At 41.4% G+C, this 22425-nt stretch overlaps 1 protein-coding gene across 1 annotated transcript in view; it reads right to left on the bottom strand.

The window, feature by feature from the left end:
* nt5dc1 (5'-nucleotidase domain containing 1) overlaps positions 1–22425 on the bottom strand; it is a 265220-nt gene that overhangs the window by 5264 nt on the left and 237531 nt on the right. The window contains exons 11-12 of the mRNA XM_042332983.1: positions 12993–13163; positions 3581–3749 (exon numbers count right to left, since the gene is read on the bottom strand). Of these exons, the coding sequence (XP_042188917.1) occupies positions 3581–3749; positions 12993–13163 (340 nt within the window). The remainder of the gene's footprint in view (positions 1–3580; positions 3750–12992; positions 13164–22425) is intronic.

Raw genomic sequence — 22425 nt, 5'->3', positions numbered from 1 at the left:
ACCTATAATTCGCACCTGGGCAACCATTCCTTCTGGGCGGTTGGGGGGCGGGGGAGGGGGAGGGGAGCGGTGGGGGAACTTCATAGACAAATTCCTTTACTAATAATTATTCTTGTCATTAGCTTTTAGCATCTTCTAGCTGTGCCTTAATAATTGCACTGTATTTAATCGCTCATTTAAAAATTAATGGAATGTGACTGGTGGGAAGTGGAAAATGGTTTGGAATTGACCAGGGTGTGGGATCCAGTACTAATTGTATCCGATGCATTCCTGACTGCTGTCTGGTGGTGGAGGAATGATACTGTAAACTAGTTATGATTAAAATTAAAATTACTGAATTCAACCATTTCATGTTCTTTCAAAGAGCCAGCGCAGACACGATGGGCCAAATGGTCTTCTGGCCGTAAATACAAAGCAATACAAGAGGGGAAGACGTCTCAAAGTGCTTTACACAGCTGGCTGGCTCCTGAGCCATGGAAGGAGGGAGCTGAAGAGGGGGAGGAGGAGGAGGGGGGAAAAAAGATGACCGAAAATGAGATCAAAGAGGTAACAGCCTAAGGCGAGTTTTGAAAGCAGGGAGGGGAGAGTTGAAACTACTCTGAGATGGCGTTCAAAAGAGAAGGGCAGAATGGTTCAACCACAGTTTGCATTGCAACAGGTTTAAAGGAGCAGTGCATCACTCTTGTAATGATACTATTTGCAAGTGACTGATCTAGTGATGCATTTTAATGGGATTTTGTTATGCTGTACGTTTTGAATAAAGATAGTGCACCTTTCCTTTAAGCATTTTAAAAAAACAGTATTGCTTGATTTCTCAGTTAGCTTTATGACAGCTGTGGTTTTTGATAACATGATAGAAAGATGGAAATCACAAAAACGTTCCGTTAGGCTTGAGAGAACAGTGGATGCATCTGATCAGACTTGCCTAAGCAAGAACAAGGTTTGACTTTTTCATTTTACTAGAACATTTTAAGAATCGCAGAGATACAGAGAATTAATAACAACAAGCTGGAGTACATTGTAATTAACCAAGAAGGGATAGGAAGCAGCACTGAAATTCAATTCTTTGCAAAACTTAAACCTAATAGCTATTTTTCCGCTCAATGTGTAACATTTGAGAAGATGAATAGATATGGAATCTATTACGTTTACCAGGACTGAAGGTTACACTGATAAATGCAGGCGGAAATGATGAAATGCTAATAATTTTAATATTAATAATTTAGATGTTGCAAATTGTTGAGAAGATATTATTAATGACACAGAAATCTTGATTTTTGTTCTAGAGCAGTGGTGGCCAGTTAGGTAGAAGTCCGTGCTTAATTGGTAGTGTGTTTTCAGTTTTTCCTTGAATGAATATTTTTAGATTTATGGTATAAAACAAGAAATATTCAATCAAGAAAATTTATTTTGTTAAATAATAATCCTCGCATTTGATATAGCACCTTATCAAGTCTTTGAGACGTCTCAAAATGCTTCACAGAATATAATGTAAAGTGTAGTGACTGTACTTTGGGGGTGAAACGAGGCAGCTCATTGCGCACAGCAATCCACACACAATTGTGAATTGAGTGACCAAATTATAATTTTTTTTAAGGGATTATTACCCATGGAAATCGATCCGTCAATCGACTAACAACCGGGTTCCTACTTACTGCTAGGTAAACAGAGTACCAATTGGAGCTCACCACTCCCATCTCACTCACTGGAAGGTGATGAGCACTGGGAGTGAGCCCCAGACTAACCAGGCTCTGAGAGACATCACATGATTCTATTTAAGTAGAAAAGAAAGTCAGTGAACAACAGGCTGTCCACAAAGTCCGGTTACCCCCATGTTTTAATCCCTACAGTGCATTGATCAACATTGAAACACGTGGAAGAATGATGATAATTGCATTTAGAAGTTACTTAATCGTATTCAGTACAAGTGTTTAACTATATTTAGACCACCAGAGAATCGGTGTATGTGTGTGAGTGTCTGTGAGTGCCATCATATTCATGGTAGATAATGATCTGGCACCATGTTCGGTGTTTGACATCTTCTGCAACATGGATGGAGAGAGTGATGAGGCAAAATACCTCTCTGACACCTTGTTTCAGCTCCTCTGTAGTGTTGTATCGCTGTTTTGTAACAGGAGGTGAGTAACAGGACTTTGTGGACAGCACGTCCACAAAGATTGGCCACTACGGCTATAGAGGTGAACATACATTTATATTTTTAAGTGATTCAGTATTGAATTCAGGTGGATTGTGGTGAACGAATCTGCATGTTTATCTTGGAAACCAAAGGGGTATAGGGCCCAGTCCCTCATCATTGCTAATACAAGAGTCAAGTACTGAGTAGAGAACAAACAAATCAGAGGAAAGTGCCAAAGGATCCCGAAAGGCAAGTGTACATCTGCTTTCACTGAGAACAGTGGGAACAGTTTGTTCATTTTCTTAGTAAACAAGGGAGCGGCCATGCATTGACCACCTTGGCTAGAATAACATATCTATATCTTGGGACAATTGAAACTAAAACCCAACGTAATCTGAAATTGCATGCAGCAGCACATTCAACAATATAGTTCGAGGCACTTCTTACTTTTAAGAGATTTCTAAATCCTCCTTATCAAATGATTTTCAGTGTATTTATTAGATTATTCTCTCTTAGCTACTGCAATATTTTTATAAGCAATTTTCAAAATTCACTTAAGTACAGTGTATGATTAATTTTATTAGGTTTTACAGAATACGCCCTATGATTAAATGGCCAAGACACAAAGTTTGGTTCTAATAATACAGGTGGGGATTATACTCTTATTAATCACATCACATTCCAGATTACTTTGGGACGTCCTCCCGACGTGAAAGGCGCTCTATAAATGGAATCTTGTTGTTGTTGTTGTAGTTCTCATGCATTCACTGTACGTGCAAATTCACAAATCAAATGTTCTATCTGTCTTGATAACATAGAATTACAGAGAATCTACAACATCGAAACAAACAATTTGGCCTGACTAGACAATGTTTATGCTCCACGTGAGCCTCTACTGATTTTACCCCCTTTCCCTAGCCTCTTCTCATAGCCCTTTTCCCTTCTCTGTCATAAATGCCATATTAAACATGGTGATACTGAATTCAGTTGTCTTTAAATCTGCACATGTTGCTGTGGACAATGCTGTAAGACACTGCCCCATATGAAGGCTGCAATATAAATGCAAGCTGTTGTTGTTGTTGAACATCTGACACAGCGTCGACATCTAAGTTGAATTATTCTTGTGACTCAGCAGTTATTTTATCCATAGCTTCAGAAATGATTTTTAAAGCAACATCCATCATATCATATGGAAACCTGTCCGAATATCCACACTCAAACAATACAAGCCATTAGTTTTTACTTAATGTACTCTTCACTTTTGTGCACATATTGCTGAGAAAAACTATAGGATAACTGGCTTTTTTTTGGCATAAACATTTGTTCTGAGGCTAGCTGCGGAGTTGGTTTTGCAAAGCACTGTGAGACAAGTTGTTGTTGTTTTGCCACAACAGTATTTTGAAGTGCTGCTTTAAGACCAGTTACTGTTCGTTTTCTTCTTACCTGCTATGGTTTGCAGGCTGGGAATAGCAATGGTGCTATAAGTGTTGATGCTGTTGCTACACCACGTGTAGACCTGGGTTTCCCCTTCACCTTCCAAGCCTGGGATGGTATCCACAAAAAACGAACCCCATTGTTCTGACATCACCGGCTGCACCTTCTGCCGCTGACCCTGGAAAAGGCAGAGGATGCACATAAAAGGAATTACAAGAGTCAAAAAAAGGCAGCAGCTGTAGCTCAATACACTTTTTTTGGCCATCCGGGTGTCTGTCACATGTGGAAACCCATCACCATGCATCCCACTTACACATGGAAATTCCAGAGATAGATATTGCTGTCTGGAAAGCTTTCCCATTGCTTATCCAGCCAGGACCACCGAACCCGTTAGGCCTTTGGCTTGCAGCGTTAACAGGAGCTGAGTGGGATGCCACCAGTGAGTGGGGTGCTCTGCCCTTCTAAGTCCTGCTGATGAGTCAGCCTGGCTGTGCTGTCATCAGTGGTGCCCTGGAATAATGTGGATCTACCTGGCTCAGGACCCAGACCACTGAGACCACCACAGAGGCTGGCTCGATTCCGATATTCCATTGCCAGTCACATCAATACTCAGATCACAAGACCATAAAAGAAATTTGGATGAAGGCCCTTCGATTTCATTTGAAAGCCTATTTGTTCTCATCCTTCCAGAATACCTACCCTATCATCTTCCCTTCACAGCATTAAGCTGTGTTTTTTTTAATAAGTGCAGGATCCTGGCCTTAACCACCCTTCCTGGTGATCTGTTCCAGTTAATTACCAATTGATTAAAGACATACTTCCTGATATCTATCCCCAAATTGCTCTTCACAATCACAAACCTGTGAATCCTTGTTCTGCCGTTTCCTCTTGTTTTATTGATGATAATCATAATAATCTTTGCATTTGATATAGTGTCAATCATATCAGGAGGATGTCTCAAAGAACTTCATGGGGTTTGCTGTAAAGTGTAGTCACTATGTGTTTTATAGACGAACGTGGCAGCCAATTTGTGCAAGCAATGTCCCACGAACAGCCATGAAGTCAGTGATCTGTCTGGGTGATTGCAGAAACTGATACAGCCCAGAAGGGAACGTGTAAAGATGGTTGTGGAGCGGTGAACTGAGCACACTGTTTGTCTTGTAAGTTAATATTTGTGATAATAAGCGAGAAATTTGAGGCATAATTCATTAACATTCCTTCGGTGTCCTTCGGAAGAGATTTTAAACTGAAGACTCATCTGCATTTCAGGTTAAATATCTATAGAAGTACTCGAAAAGAGAGCAGAGTTTTTCTCCATGCCCTGGCCAATACCTCAGATGGATACCAATTTCACAGAATTTGTAACCAAGATCTGTGTGTGCGTGGGGTTCCAGTGTCTTGTCACATCTGAGAATCGTTGGTTGCAAAACTTTTTGTGAATCCCACCTGTGATCATTTCCACTTTCCTCCTTACATGCTGTCTTTGTGAAGCGAGGCATTGTCCTATGTGACGGACGCAATGTAAATCCAAGTTGTTGTTGCCCTACCAACCATCGTTAGTCGGGCTTTCAGCCTCCCTGCCCCCACTCTTTGGAACTCCATTCAAAGACGCTTCCTGACTCTTGAGTGTTCCCAGCGACTTCTGTTTTTGTTGTCAACCAAGGTAAAACTTGTTGCAGGAAGCTGTTTAAATCTAAGACAAGCAAGAGACTCTATTTTGGAAGATAATGTACTATATTCTATACACTCGCAATGTTAAACATAGAGCATTTATTTCACTGTGGTGCGACAAATACACACAACTATACCTACAGAATGCTAACCAAATCACAAGAAGGGCACAATTGTAATGATCTCATTGATCTCACTTAGCCTCGTCTCCTTTTTGAAATTTGTCATATGTGAAAGATGCTAATTTGTGGCTGCATAAGTGGAATAACTGACTTAACCTGGAGGCATGGAAATCTGTAGTAATCTCTTCATACCGTCCAACCTACATCAACTGAACTCAATTTCCTCACAAAGTTCCACATAGTTAGAAATTCCACAAGCTGCAATTAGAACAATTTACATTTATTTGCACAAGCGCTCACACAATCCTTCAGGGAGAAGGTGAAGGTTAACAGTTGCTTAGTTTGTGAATGGTGGTTCTATGCTCAGATAGAAAATATCAACTGGGGAGAGTAGTGCTGGTGGAAGTGGTACAGAATAGATGACTTAAGTTTAATTTGGACCTGTGCTTTAAGAATCCATTGAATAAAGCTTATTAAACAAGAAAATAGTGAAAGTCAACCTAAAATCCACGTTGTTGTCTTTAATGTATCTTTAAGGTCAGTTTAATCCAATATTCACCAGTAATACCTGCATTTCTCGGTGAATCAGTTAAAAAAGCATGGAAACAGGCCATTCAGTCCAACTAGTCATATCTGTAATGCACATTGCAGTTACAATTGATGTGCCACTGTTTGCGCTCACATGATCTGTGAATGCTGCAAAAATGCATAGACGGCTTCAGAGAGGGTTCTGTAAGTACATAATCTGCTTCAGGACACATTCAGACCTGTTGACTCCCCACACCACTACCCACCGCCTCCGCTCAGCTGGCTCTGCCTCTTGCTTGTCCCTCGTCCCCTCAGCTCCATCGGCAGCCATGCTTTCAGCCACTACGCCCCGAAACTTTGGAACTCTCTCCCTCAATCTCTCCGTCTTGCCCCATTTCCCTATTTTCAGATCACACCTGAAGACCTTCTTCTTCTACCATACTTACGGTCACCTCCCTCCTCCCTGGCTTGGTGTCTGGAGCCACCACTGTTAAGCGCTCCGAGATGCTACCCCTCATGAAGGGTGCCAGATAAGTGCAAGTTGTTGTACTGCTTGGTGCCCAGGTTGGTACCAGAATCAGTTCCATTTGTTGTTTGTGATCTGATGGAGCTGTTTGGAGTGCTCCTGTGAAAAAGTTGTGGTGTTCTTCCATTATAGTTCTGTTGTCTGGGTCCATTAGCTCAGGCCGTGTGGTATAAGTGATGCACAAAAAAAGGCTGATTTCGTAATCAGTTCACCATTAACGTAACTTCCTATGCACTGTGCAGAATCATAGCAATAAGCAAGGCAAGTTCTGTGCTGCATTCCTTTTAGGTTGGAAGTGATATTATAGCACAAAATGTCATGTTTATGGAATTTCTTAAAGAAAGTCTGGGATGGCGAATGGTGGGAACCATGTCCTGACCCCATCTAATTTTGGACCAACGGCCCCTTGAGTCTCTGCTCCAAAGTACTGCGTAATATTTACCAATACATCATTGAAGTTTATATACTGGTGGGTTTATCCAAATGGGGTATTTACAATGCTTAAGCAAACACAAGAAATACAACAAAATTCCCACACTGCTTGAGATTAGTTTGTAAAAATATACTGGAAATATTACAGATACTAGGCTTGATCTTCCATTAGCGTTGAAACACTGAAAATGTAGCTGGGTATGTAAACTAAAAGTTACGTTGCTGCGTCTAAACATCAAACTTCCATGTTTCATACATTTGAAGGTACATTACACAGCACAAGTGGGTCTGCTGTGGCCCTACCAAGGTCAGGATAACACAATCAGCCACTGAGCAGTTGTTTAGAAGCAGTTAAGCCACCGCTCTTTTGTTAAAACATTGTAAAACAACATCTCATAAAGTAGGACATTGCATTGCAGAAGAATCTCAGCACATCTCCCAAATATATCCTCAAATGAAAATTAATGTTAAAACTATCATTTTTTGTGGGACATTACTAATGCAGATTAAATGCTTATAAAACATTCACATCATCTTTTGATCAATTGTAATGTGCAAAGCACCTTTAGNTTTTTTTAACATGAAAGGCACTCTGTAAATACAAGTTACTATTAAAATAAATGCCAAAGCTAGACATTTTTATCTGCTTTTTTAGGACACCTTAGAGGAGTTTTCATATTAAACAGAGTAAGTATCCTGAAATATCATGACAGAGCTTATCAATATATATTTTTGATGAAAGCACTTTTCTGTTTTTCACAAAGTGAGTTTCTCCCCACACCCTTATGTGCATGCCACCCTGGCCAACGGGCTGGATTAGCCAAATACAATCAAGTTTCTGCAAGATCGGTTTGAAACAGTCTTCTAAGAATACACAAAAGACTGAAAATGAGTCAGGTTTGTATAATTGCACAGGTGTGTACAGTGGAACACCTTAGCTTTACATAAGATTTAACTAATATAGTATTTAAACTTTTTTTCTGCTAATATGAGTCAATTCCATTCATTGAAGTCATCCGAAAAATTACAGATATTTACTATAATTTAATATAATGAATATTAATGGTTCTGGGTTGCGTGTTTTGGGAAGGAATGAGGTTTGACTGTAACATTATAATGTTGCATACAGACAGGCACAGGAATGTTAGTCCAGCATATGTGCATTGCTTCATGAAGTATGTATTGTATGAAGTTATTGAAAACATGCCAACTATAGTGACTCCAGCTTCATCGTTTTGTAGCTGAGATAAAATGGGTTAAACCTGTGTGTGTGTTTTAAGGAAAGTCTGAAAAAACACAATAGGCTCTTACAGAAATTCTCTTATTAACGGGTCACTAGTTATCTGGAAACTTTAAGAAATAAGCTGATAAATTCTAATTCTTCTAAGTGAATAAAGACTGAATAAAAAATAAACACACTGTACATCTGTTTTTCATTGTAGTTCTGAAGAACCAGTGTCAATGGGGATATATTTTGAAAGCCAACTCATCACAACAGCAGAGTTTCAGTGACTTTAATATCAACAAGTTAGTGACTTGTTGATATAAATGCATTGTCAAACTTTGTTTTAATAAAATTAGGGCAAAAGTACGGAGACTGCAAGGACATTATTTGCTCTAACCACAGTATCTGTTGCATTGTCAGTTTGACGTGGTCACATGGGAACTGAGCTTTTCTTCACGTGTGCTACTATAGAATCCCAATTCATTTGCTTATTCCCTCCTATACTTTACTTCCTTTCTTGACGAATCAAATGTTGGTGTTTAAGGTTTTTCACTGAATTGATCATCACGTGGAAGTCTAAAAGCCTGTAAAGGATGAAATCCTGAACGAATCACACCAACTCCATCCAATCCACTGGAATGCATGATGTTGAATGATACTATCTGGGAGAATTACGTAGATTCAATATATTCTTTCAAATGAAGTATGTTTATTATGGGCAGATATATACGGTAGCTCGAGTATTCAGCCAGCAGTGTTAAGCGTTTTGAGAAGTCACCTCGACATGAAAGGCGCTATATACAAGTAGATTGGAATTTAATGCCACTGATTTTGATGTCACAATGTCGACATTAATGGATTGTCAAACAAGTGGTACTCCATTGCTTTGCTTTCTTTATTTAACAGCTTTCGGAGGGATTTACACTCTTCTTGTGTTGTAAATCATCTTAGTTACTTTTATGCCTTTGGTTACCAAGCCTACAAGCTAAATGTTTTTGCTAAAGAAAGCATGTTAGTCTTGCAGAAGAGGGAGATTAGGCAGGTGAGGAACACCATAGCTCAATCATAAAATGTAGCTCAATCATTTTCCAGTGCTTTAACATCCACCCGACGTGAAAAGTGCTGTACAAATGTAATTTGTTGTTGCTGTTATTGTAGAACCATGAAAATTTAAGGCACAGAAAAAGGCCGTTCAGCCCATTGTTTTTGTCTGTCTTCTTTAAGAGCAATCCTTTTAGCCCTATTTTCCTGCCTTTCCCAATATCGCTGTAGTTGATTCCTTTATCTAGCATTTATCTAATATTGGTGTAATTCCCTTTTGAAAGCCAATATAGATTCTGCCTCAACCAGCAATCCCGGCAGGGCATTCCAGGTCCGAATCACCCTGTGTGTGAAAGAAATTCTCCTACTCTCCCCATTTACTTGTTAATTATGTTAAATTGGTGCTCTCGAGTCACTGACCAGTGGAAATCATTTCTCCCGATTGAATCTATCAAAACCACTCAAAATTATAAAGGTCATTTGTTATAGCAAAAAAAAATCTAACAGAGCTATTCACATAAGAGAATTGGCTGCTGAAGGCCTTGTTGGCCCATTTAATTTGAGCCTTTTCCAGCACTGAGCTGAAGAAGAGCTCTAGCCTGGGATTGCATTCTACTAACTTGGCATCAACAAGTCATTTGTGGATAAAAAGATATCTTCTGTGTCATTGCTTAACCTGGGTTCAAATAATGTAACAAATAAAGAAAAGATCAGTTCAAAAATGCTATGTGATCCCCAAGATGAGATCTATGTATTATGTATAATATATATTGTGGGAACAGATTTGTTATTTCTGCAGATGGTAGACATTCTGTACAATTGACGTATGATGACATCCTAACTGAAAGACATAACATAATCATTGCAAATTGACTGTGAGATTATCTAGAGCAGATTGCCAGAAAATAGCAGTCGGTAGATAATGACAACATGGAGTCATAACAAGGTTTCAGGAGTTTTGTTAACTTTTTAAACCGTGGCCGTGAAGTTTAAGTCGTTTATAACTGTCATCTGAATTCTTGGACAAGATGTAACTTTAAAATTTTGGGGGGAGGGGTATCTGTTATTATTTATATAACAGACTGGAAAGATCATGACAAGTGGCCTTGTTCTGTTTCCTTCAACTGTCATGGGAAATGATATGGTCAATGAATCCCACGCCTCACAAAATGAATCCATTCACACTAAAGGATTAATGAATGTGATGTGACCACTTTGCCTGTTGCATGTTAAGTAACAGTTCATTACCAATAACATTGGTTCTTGGGGATGAACAATGCTACAATTTGTCCTAGGAATGACAAATTCAGATTCATTAAATCAAGTGAGAATGTGAGGTTGTGCACTATGAAGGGAATTTTCCAACAAGATGTGGATAAAAGTGCTCAAACTTATTTCAGTTTTAAAACTCTTAACAGCTGTTAGAGAGAGATTTTATCCTCTGTATTAGGCAGATTGGACTTGAGGTTTAGCTGAAACTACAAAAGCAAACAGATAGCTAAATGCCCTGAGTCTTTTACAGGCGTGAATACGCTAACAAACATCCTTTACTTTCATAGTGGAAGTGAAGTTTAGTTCTCTGCACATTCAGAGACTTCTCATTAAATATTTCTCACCAGAGTATACACCTTTTGTTATTGTGAACCGGCACTATCAAGGTGGTTCAGTTCCCAACTCCTCTGCTCACACATTCTGCTTGGCTATCTTAGGCTTGCTGTGTGTCTCCCATTCTATTAGCGTCACCATCAGTGCCCGAACTTTAGGATTCCGTGGCCCTTACCTCTCAAAATCTGGAAGGGAGTTTCTCCAGATATCCTGGCCAAGAATCCCCAAATTAAAAACAATTGGTGATTCACTCTATGGCTGTTTGTGGGACATTGCTGTGTGCAAATTGGCTACCACATTCACCCCAAAATACACACAGTCACACCACGTTACACTATATACTGTGAAATTCTTTGAGACATCTCAATGATGGGATAAGGCGCTATATCAAACATGAGGATTATTATTAACCTCCACTCCTCTGCCTCGTCCCCCTTTGCCTTCAAGTTCTACCATAAAATCTATCTGTTCAGCCTCTATATCTATACGGTCACTTCTCCCTTCCTCCTCTTTCCTGCTCGGTGTCTGACCCTGCCACTGTAAGGTGTTGTGAGACATTATCCTATGTGAAGGACTTTATTTAAATGCACATTTTTGTTGTAGTAGCCTTGTGAGAGGCATGGAATCACAGAACTATACAGCACAGAAGGAGGCCATTCAGCCAATTAAGTCTGCACCAGCTCTCAGAGCATTGGCAAGAGAAGAGGAGCAATAGACTTGAGTTTATCATATACTGGTCATTAAAAGTACTCTCTTTATACTTTGGGTATAACAAGTCCTTTCAATGGGATTTCACATTCTAAAAGTGCAATAAAAACATCTGTACTTTTAGTTATTGGCTTTTGACTAGAAGCCCACTCCCCCATCCTAGATTTACAGAAATATAATAAGCACACTATTAAACAAATAACTTCCCTTAAGAAAAACATTTTAGGGTAGTGAACAAATGAAAAATATTGTGTTTTTAAACAAAATGGATAGCTTTAATCTAATTTAGCTCCATCTTGAATACTTTAGCAAGGAAACTAAATATAGTCCAAACTGTTAATGCAATCACCTTTATTCAGCGACCATCTCCTGCCAACAACCAACAACAACAACAACAAGATTCCATTTATAGAGCGCCTTTCACGTCGGGAGGACGTCCCAAGGCGCTGGACAGTTGGGTCAGGACCCGAGCCGTGGGGGGAAAATGGTCAGGGTGAGGGGATGGTGCGAGGAGGGGGGAAATGGTCAGGGTGAGGGGAGGGAAGGGAGGGAGCGAGGAGGGGATAGAGAGTCGAGAGGGGAGCTGAAGGCACGGTCAAAGAGAAAGGTCTTGAGACCGGTCTTGAAGGAGGAAAGTGAGAAGCAAGGCGAAGGCACTGGGGGATAGAGTTCCAGAGCCTAGGGGCCCAGCCACCGATGGTAGGACGGATGGGGCGGGGGATGTGGAGCAGACCGGAGCCAGAGGAACGGAAGGTACAGGCAGGTAGGTAGGGGGATAGTAAGCCGGAGAGGTAGGAGGGAGCAAGACCATGCATGGCCTTGTAGGTGAGGATGAGGATCTTGAATTCGATCCTCTGGGGGATGGGGAGCCAGTGGAGGCGAGCGAGGGTGGGAGTGATGTGGTCGCGAAGCCTGGTGCAGGACAGTACACGAGCTGCAGAGTTCTGAATGACCTGCAGCTTGTGGAGGGAGGTGCCGGGAAGGCCGGCGAGGAGAGAGTTCCCATAATCCAGCCTTGAGGTGATAAAGGCGTGGACCAGAGTTTCAGCAGCGTGAGGGGTGAGGTAGCGCTGTAGTCTGGCGATGTTCCAGAGGTGATGGAAGGCGGTGCCAGTTGTGGCGCGGATATGAGGAAGAAAGGACAACGTCACACTGAGCAGCCTATGTGATGCCCACAGCTTCCCAATGAGACGGCATTGGTAAATGTGCCAGAAGCCTAGAGGGAGTCTACACACAAGCGCACCAGAAATCTTGTGAAGAATTTTTTGGCCCTGGTCAAAGAACCAATGAATCCTTATTCAGAGGCCACCCTTACATAAAGCCCCTTTGGTCCAGTCCCATGAATGGTTGTTGAAAATGTCTGTACTTCGTAATCTTTGTGCTAAAGATCATTTCAAAAAATGCTGTAATAATAAGTGATGTTACTCAAGTAGAAACTCCATTAAAGTTTGCAGCAGTTGGGAACAGCCTAAAGTTCAGTGTCTTCTTCTTCAAACACAGAAAAACTGTTTATGTTTTATTAAGCCAAAGTAATGATAATGAACAGCTGTTGTGTACACTCACTTCATATTTTCCTTTCTTCTCCCGTGGTTCCACGTGAGCGTCCTTGCCCTCTGTTGCAACTTGCTCACTGGCTTCAACTTCCAACTCTTCCAGTACCAGGACTGTTTCGCACTTGTTGTAGTTGTGAGCAGGGAATATATCTGAACGCATGCTGTCACCAAAGTAAACGACCTGTAGGTTAAATACCAGAGATCACTTCAAACCAAGACGAGGCCAGGGGAAAAGCTATACCATATCAAATAGCAAAGTATTAAAAAGGGGGCAAGCAAAAAAGTTATTCAATACTCAATTGATTGATCAGGAAACACAAAGTCCCTTTTTAATGTAAATCTGGCTACAACGCTTTTCAATGCTTTGTCATTGGAATGCCTGGTTGATACATTTTTAGGGTTAAAGATCACAAAAGCTGATAATTAATCTCCGGATTATGAAGTTCAAAAAGTTCAAAACTTTACTTAAACCAGATAAAACTGAAGCCACAATATTGTCTCCAAAAATCACCTTCGGTTGGCTCTATGAAGAGAACAGCTTTTTAATGTTAATCATAACACTTTTAAAAAAGGAAAATCTCCATCAAAAAGCCTTGTATTTGGTGAAGTTATCAGCATCCTCAAACCTCAATCAGAGCTCGGTAAAAGGTGGGTGACTTCACTCTATCACCCAACATAATTAAGTTAAAGTGTTGTGGAAACTGCTCTTTTCAGTTTCACATCATCATAAATGTACTTATATTAAAAACTATTCCAATGTTTTAAGATTTAAAAAAGCAAATAGCCACTAAGTAAAACAATTGAAATCTTAGGAGACGCTATGGTGGCTTCAACAATGAGACATGGATTTGATACCACACCACAGATCTGACAATTAGAGTGGTTTGACATTGAGAAGGACACTAAGAAGGAAAACTGTCCCACGGCCAATGTTGTGTGCCTCTTAGTGGGCATCCCATAGTGGAGTATATGTGGGTCCTGGAAGCAGGTCAACTGCTCACTGATTTAGTTGCTGCATGTGGGTAGCCTGGGGGCACTGAACAAAAACAATCAATCTCTTGAGAAATGCACCGTATGTAATGCATGGCCTGTAAAAATTGCCGCAATGAACTAGAAAATAAGTAATGTTGGTTGATCAAATCAGTTTCTCTTTATAAGATACAGTAGAAATACATTGAATAATCCACAAGAAGAGAAAAAGTAGTCTAGTTTGAGCTAACAGATCTAATCTAGTTCAGGAACACAGCAGAAACATACATTCCAGTTCTTGTACTTAGGTATTCCAATGACAAAATAGTAAAACCAAATTGAGGAAGATACACAACGCAAACAGTTCACATTTCTCCTGCAAGTAAAAAACGGGAATACATTTTCAGATAATCAAGCTACAGATAAGCAGGAGGATGAAGGATTTAGTGAGCTTTGAACATGTGTAGATTTTAACAACTGACTCAACAAACAGTTCACCTTGAGAATTGCAACTTTTCTGTTGGTTTCCTATGGTAGAAAGAGGCAGGCCAGCCTGTACCCGGAGCACGTCTCTGACCTTAAAGTCCGAGGATCAGTCTGTGGTATACTGGAAGGGTTTCTAATTCTGTATTGACTTCATCCCACACACTATGTGGTGTGGGATGAAGTAATCAAACTGTGCTCTGCAATCATATTACATATGTTCACAAATAAATTCAAGCAAAATATCAAAGAGGCATCATGCAACAGGTTGATTACCCTCAAAGTATGTTGAACTTGTACTCCCACATAAACTATATCCATCAGCATGTATTGCCAGAAGCCTTGATACAGTACTCAATAGCCAGTACACACGAAACAAGATCTTTTTTGTTACAATTAGTAAGAGAACAAAAGCTCCTGTTGTTGAAAACAGTGTTGCTTCTGTATCTTGTAAAGACTTAGAAGAAGGAAGTGTTAGGAAGAAGTACAGATAGGGAAAAAAAGATCTTGCCAATAATGTCCTCAAAGCTAGGAGTGTTTAATATCTTAACAGTAAGCAATATAACAGCATGGTAGTGTGTACTGCAGGGTATTATACAACAACTGCTTGCACTTACATAGCGCCCTCCACGCAGGATAGCGTCTCAGAGAGTTTAACAATGGCGGAGCCTGACTCCAAGCCGGGGTGGGGGCGGGGAAAGAGGAAGGTTTTCAGTGGAACTTGATAAAGGGGAGCGAGGGGGCAAGGCAGAGGGATTGAAGGAGAGTGTTCCAGAGGTTTGGGGCATAATGGATGAAAGTACGAACTCCAATGGTGGAGTGAAGAGTGCGAGGGACAAGCAGGAGGCCAGTGCCAGTCGAGTGGAGGCGTTGGGTGGTGGATTGGGGAGTGAAGAGGTCAGAGAGGTAGGCAGGTGCCAGAGAGTGAAGAGATTTGAACAAGTGTGAGGGTATTGAAGTCGATCTGTTTGGTAATGGGGAGTGAGTGGATCCTGGCCAGAACTGGTGAGATGTGGGTACGGTGTTTGGTCCGGGTCAGTACATGGGCAGCAGAGTTGTGAATGAGCGTTTATCTTTTGATTAGTGAAGCTGGAGAGACCAGCGAGGAATGCTGTTTGAGTAATCCAAGCAGGATGCAGCAAACACATGCACAAGGGTTTCGGCTGCATTTGGGGTAAGGTACGGTTGGAGGCGGGCAATGTGGCAGAAGTGGAAGAAGGCGGTCCTGGTCAGGGACCGGATGTGGGGGATGAAGGACAGCTGGGGGTCAAACTGGACACCTAGATTGCACACAGGTTTGGTGAGTCTGAGTTAGAGCCCAGGGCGGTTGCAGAGTTTAGGTCCACAGGAGTGAAAGCATTGACGGGAGCCAAAGAGTATGGCTTCAGTCTTGTCCATATTCAGCCTCAGGAGGTTTGCACTCATCCAGGCCCTGATGTCTGCCAGGCAAGCTGATAGGACATTGGAGGATCTGGAGTTGGTACTGGAGGAGGCTAAATAGATTTGTGTGTCATCCGCATACATGTGGAAGTTTACCTTGTGTCTGCGGATCATCAGCCAGAGGGAGCATATAGATAAGGAAAAGAAGAGGGCCAAGGATGGAGCCCTAGGGTACCCCACAGGTGACCTGGCCGGAGTGGGAGGAGAAACCATTTGCTAAGATGAAATGGAGGCGGCTGGTTAAGTAGGACTCGAACCATGCGTGTGTGGTCCCAATAAGGTGGACGAAGGAGGAGACGCAGTGGAGGAGGATGGTCTAGTCGACTGTGTCGAACGCGGCACAGAGGTCCAGGAGGACGAGGAGGCAGAGGGTGCCCTGGTCACAGATAGAGGGAATGTCATTTGTGACTTTGACAAGCGCTGTCTCTGTGCTGTGGGCAGGGTGAAAACCAGACTGCAGGGGCTCGAGGAGGGAGTGGAGGGAGAGATGTGACCGAAGTTGATCTGTCACAATGCGTTCCAGGACTTTGGCAAGAAAGGGTAGTTTGTAGATGGAATGGTAGTGTGGGAGATTAGAGGGATTGAGGGTGGGTTTTTTCAGGAGGATGTGGCACTTTCTGATTGGATTCTTTAATAAGGAAACGGAAGCACATTATATCGAGCTTATAAATACTTCGACATAATTGCCTTTTAGAGTGGTCAGAGTGACATGTGTGATGGAACTCTCAGTCTACTTTGAATACCGTTGAGCATGGTGGTGGGTTTGCAGATGCTTGAGACAACCATCTGCCACAACCGCCCCTCACCCTCCAGTATCTTAGTGTATTTGTCTTTCATTTGATTCTCCGTCTTTCTCATTCGTGTCATTCTGACCATCTCTCCTTCCACCACCCACCAGCCCCCAACCCAGTGTAAAATGTGGGATGCCTCTGACACAAAATGAAACTAATTGCTTCAAAATCTGATGGACTTGTGAGTGTAGTCATAACACATGATATACTCATTTTATCTCTGCACCAGAATATTTCCTGGATGAGCCAACATTTTAAAATTCAAAACAAATGGCATTTGATTTTAAAAGCTGCATGTAAAAGTGTGTGTGGTATAAACAAAACACTAATGAAGACAAGTGTGAATTAGAGGAAATAGACTCTAAAAATTGTGAGTGGTCAGCGCTCCGGGTTTATTTTTCTTCAGGTACTGTTTCCTGATGTATATCCAACTGCATTTGCTGATTAGCAGTGACATACATATCAGTCTAAACAGGATGGAGTTATTTACAATATGTTGTTCTGAAGATCTCCCACCTCTTAATGACTGCAAAGCAGGAGGGTCGGATTAGACCATTTTAAAGGTTGATGCAAATAACAATCTGCCATCTGTGGCAGAGCAGAAACACTGCATATGCTTTGGTCTGTGACTGTAACTCTAGCCCACACATGGATGCATCAGTGAAAAGAGGCATTAATAAGATTACATGTCACGAGCTTCTGTTCAGTTCAGATCCCCCCCGATTCAAAACTGAAAGTGAGGTGACAGCTTAAACATAGTTTAAGAATGTAGCACCTATCCATGATGTGAATGTGATACTCCAGCAAAAGACAAAATGTCAGTTTGTTCGTCATCTGCTTTTTCCGGGAGAACGCTCTAAGTTCTTCCCAGTTCTGCTACCAGCCCAGACCTGGGACTGTTCCAACATTCTTTCCCTGTGTATTGTGACACCACATTATTATTGCCAACAGCAGAGATGTCTCATAATTGGAAACAAACTACTGGGTACACACACACATGCTCCCAAAAGCAGGCAGATTTCAGTTTAAGAAAACCAGAAGAATTGCTTTTATAAAGAGGGTGCATTATTCCTGCGTAAGTCTAGCAGTTAACTGCGTTACTGTGGTGGGCTGATGCTGAGGCCATTCTCTTAGCATTTGTGGACAGACTGAATCTGCCTAATTAATATGCAGCATGTTACATTTTATTTGTTTGCCCCGCTCCCTGGCAGCCATTCTGTACCACAATTAAGCGATCATTCTTCATTTGAAAGGATTCACAATGAGTGTCGACAGGCTATTCTACCATCGAGGCATCATATCTAAAACAACCCTGTACTCACCCGATAGTGAGCCCCTCCCCCCATCCCCCCAACCCCGACACTTTCAAGATGGGTGATTACTGGATTGGAATCAAAATGGGAACCCTGGCTCATGGGTTCTGAGGCCAATGTAAAACTCCCACGGCTGAGATCAGCTAACTTAGCACAAATTCTTGTCTGAAACCAGCCACTCGGCTGTTTGTTTCAACTTCAAAATGGCTTTACAAACTCAGCCATTGCTGAAATCTTACATTGCAATTAAAGCATTTGTGTTTTTCCTTCAAATTTTTAAACATTGCCTATACAATGCTACAAGAATTACTGAAACGATGGTAAACAATGCACACATTTTAAACTAAACCGAGAGGAACATGCAAGGAAACTGGCACAACATGAATTTTTAATGGTAGTTTTCAGTAATTTATGAGCCTTCAGTGGATTTTTGCATTAGATAAAAGCATTGGGCTTATATGATAGGCGGCATTGCTCCATTTGAGTGAGAATATACCCCTTGAACAGTGTTCATGCAAGTAGTTTGGTTGCTTATATGGGCATTATATGAACCTGATAATGCGGTCTTTTTAAACAGAAAACAACCGTTTCTTTACATTCTTTTGTCAACTAGGTTGAAACAGGATGAGAATCATTTGGCCAATTGATGCAAGAACCACTAGGGCAACTTTCATCAAATGATAAATATGTACATTTAGCATGAAGGCTTTGTCCAATGAACTGTGAGATCAAATGGGCCGAAGGGCCCTCATTATCCAAATCAATCTTGTTATCTTGTGTCACTTGCTCCATGACATCTCAGGGCTATAAGATGCTATCTGATTTTTAGTCTTTTTTATCATAGAATTCCAGAAACTTCAAGCACAGAAAGAGCCCATTCAGTCCATTGAGTCTGCAACTGCTCTCAGAGAAATAATAATCATAATAATCCTTACATTTGTTATAGTGCCTTTCATTTTGGGAGTGACTATGTACCTTGCACACAACAATGTCCCACAAACAGCCCTGAAATGAATTACCAGTTTTATTTGGGGGATTGTTTGGCCAGGACAGCAGGAGAAACTCCCTTCTCTTTCCAAACACTGTCTTTAATGGTTTAAAATCTCATCTGAAGCAAGGTCTCCTTGCAGCTGAACTGGCTCCAAGGTGACAAGCGTGGCAACGGAATGTCGGAATCGAACCAGCCCTCTGTGGTGGTCTTGGTAGCCTGGGACCTGAGCTATAAAGGTCTACATTATTCCAGGGCACTGCTGATGAGAGCACAGGCAGCCTGGCTCAAAGGCAGGATCTGGAGGTGCAGACCAGTCACTGGGGGCATGGAGTCATCCCATTCAGCTCCTGTTAACCTGCAAGCCAAAGCCCTAATGGGTAGAGTGGTCCTGGCTGGACAAGCAGTGGAAAAGCTTGCCAGATAGCAATATTAATGGCAAGCTATGTGTTTTTAGCTGGTTAGACTCCTGCAGTTCCCAACACACACTTTGGGGTCCCCAAGCCTTGGCTCTTGCTAACCTGCGCCTAATATTTTCTGGAATTAGGTAAACAGAATGTGTCCCTCCAGGGGGGAGGGAGGAGGTAAAGGGAGGGATTGAGGGAGAGAGTTCCAGAGTTTTGGGTCATAGTGGCTGAAGGCACAGCCACCTATGGTGGAATGGAGGGCACGAGGGACAAACAGGAGGCCGGAGCCAGACGATTGGAGGCAGTGGGTGGTGGAGTGGGGGGTAAGCAATTTGGATAGGTAGGGAGGTGCCAGGGCATAAATGGATTTGAAAACGAGTCAGAGGAACTTGATGTCGATCTGTTCGGTAATTGGGAGCCAGTGCAACTTGGCAAGAACTAGTGCGATGGAGGTACGGAGTTTCGTGCGTGTTAGTATCTGAGTGATGGAGTTCTAAATTAATCAAATTTTGTGTATGGTGGAATTGGGGAGACCAGCGAGGAGAGTATTTGAATTGTCCAGCCGGGAAGTGACAAAAGCACGGACCAGGTTTCAGCTGCTGTGGGTGTGAGTTACAGACGGATGTGGCAATGTGGCGGAAATAAATAATGACACACTGGGGTGACACTGCAATATGTGATGTGTTAACTAACTTTGGTTGTAATTAAACACATCGCTGAAAATTTCATTCCATCTATAATTGAAAACTTCAAGTGCTCCGTAGGTGTGACTCTCGCTCTTGCCCTCCCCCCCACACAAACACACTCAGGAAAATTAGAATAAACTGAGTATCCTGGTAACTGGCATTCCAAAGTGGGAAGGGAAAATCCAATACACTTTTCTGGGCCAGATTTGGATGGAGTCAGGGATGGGTGGTGTTACAACTGTAGAATGTCTTAAAAATGACCTGTAATTCTCTTCATTACCAGTTGCATAATTCAGAGCACCTACAATTCTATCCTTACAATGGGACATCCTGCAAATTAGTCCCCTAATATATAGCATTATTGAAGAAGAGAAGCAAGTTGCTCTCAGTGTCCTGGCCCACAATCCACCATATCGAATTGTTTGTTTTGGGCAGCTTTTTTAATATGGGAAACTTAAGGTAAGGGATACTTGGCAGACAGTTCCCTGTGACAAATAATGTGTTAATGTATTCGAACACCCTGTGATACCAAAACAATGACTTTGAGTGAGCCTGCACTGTGTCATACGTTTTGGAGTGGAACTGATCTGAACACTTCATTAAGATCTACCACATTACTCAACATCTGTGCTGCAACTGATTTTACACTAAACTCTGGATAACTCATTCCTGTTTGAACTTGTCACTACCACTTATTTCCTGCTGTTTCCTATGCAAAATGTTGATAAGGGGCTCCACTTTACTTATCATTCCACTTAAATACACAGCACAATTGTTGTCCAGCTGGGACCTCTCTCCATGTTAGGGCTTTAGCTTGCAGGGTCGAGAACATGTTTAGTTTGCCAGGTGTATTTTCTCTGAGTTGAGCCAGTTCAGCTCAGTAGGACATGTTTTCCTTTCACCTCCCCCCACCATCAAAATATTGAATTTCTTTTGATCATGGGTAATTAAAAAGCATGTTGGACTGAACGAATCTATTAAAATTCAAACCCAGAAACCTAACAGATCAAAGTTTGTTGCTTAACTATTAAAATTATTTGTAACAATTCATGTCCAGAATGAAACATTTATTATAATAAATCAGTTAAAGTACAGCATTCCACTCTGCTCCTGATTTGCTAAAGTTACAAACATTTTCATTTACTTTCACAATCTCATGATGACTAGTCCAGACATAAATCCCACCAGAAAATTATCTACGGAAGGTCTTGGTGGTGTTGTCATTGCTGGATTATTCTCTGATGTGACCTTTGATCTCTCACAACCATATAAACTCTGCTTTTCAAGTTTGAAACTCGTGGTAGCTTAGTTCAGACTTGTTGGATCACAGGTTATTTGCCCCTTGTCTTAATGTGTCAGTGCATTTAGTGTGAACACCGGTTTAATGAACCACTTGTTTTCAAATGTGTGTGGTCGCAACTATCCAACCATTCTGTTACTACATCCCTTAGCCTGCCTTCAATGTTACTAACATTACCCCTTTCCAGCAAGGATTATACTGTATGCCTTTTAGTTATACCCATTTCTTCAACTAGGCCAATTGTTACTGTTTGTATGCAGCACTCATTACTGTTTCTTTGCATACAGGGTATGCAGTTCTATGAAATTCCACGATTTCTGTACATAGCAGACAGAAATATCAACTTAGGATATCACCTATTTATTTTTTTCCAATTGGTGCAGTGTTTCAGTTTATTTACTCTATTCAATGAACTTGACCAGAGGTCAGATAATGTCATTGGCTCATCAGGTATCACTGCTGAATACTTATAATAATTCTTGCATTTGATATCGTGTCTTATCACGTCTTCTAGACGTCTCAAAGTGCTTCACAGAATATACTGTAAAGTGAATTGACTGTATGTTTTGTGTGCAAAACATAGAGGCCAATTGCGCACAGCCATGTTCCACAAACAGTCCTGGATTGAAGTAACCAATTTTTTTTAAAAGGAACTATTACCTCTGAAAACGTGATCTGCCAAACGACTAACAACCGAGTTCCTATTTACTGCTGGGTAAACAGTGGTGTGTGGAGTAAACAAACTTGCCCAACTTTTCGCCCTGCCAGGAATCGAACCTAGGTCCTCTTGCTTGTGAGGCGAGTGCTCTAACTACAGAGCTATAGGACTTCACTTGCATGTACTTGCCTGTATTTGTAATGAGATGCAGTCAAATGTCTTTCACAACTGTTAAGTAAGATGCATATCTGCAAACAGCAAATCTGCACTTACACTCTGAGTTGAGGATTGTTTTACTCATCAACGGATACAAAGCCATGTCAGACCTTGTAATACCTCCTTGCATCTGGCTCTGATCCCATTAACCTCCTAGTTGCTCACTCAAGCTAAATGAGCCAGTGTGTAACC

The sequence above is a fragment of the Callorhinchus milii genome, unplaced genomic scaffold (assembly GCF_018977255.1).
Source record: "Callorhinchus milii isolate IMCB2004 unplaced genomic scaffold, IMCB_Cmil_1.0 Scaffold3, whole genome shotgun sequence".
In the NCBI taxonomy this organism is placed as follows: domain Eukaryota; kingdom Metazoa; phylum Chordata; class Chondrichthyes; order Chimaeriformes; family Callorhinchidae; genus Callorhinchus; species Callorhinchus milii.
Note: the sequence above shows the minus strand (reverse complement) of the source record. Positions and strands in the feature narration are given on the sequence as shown.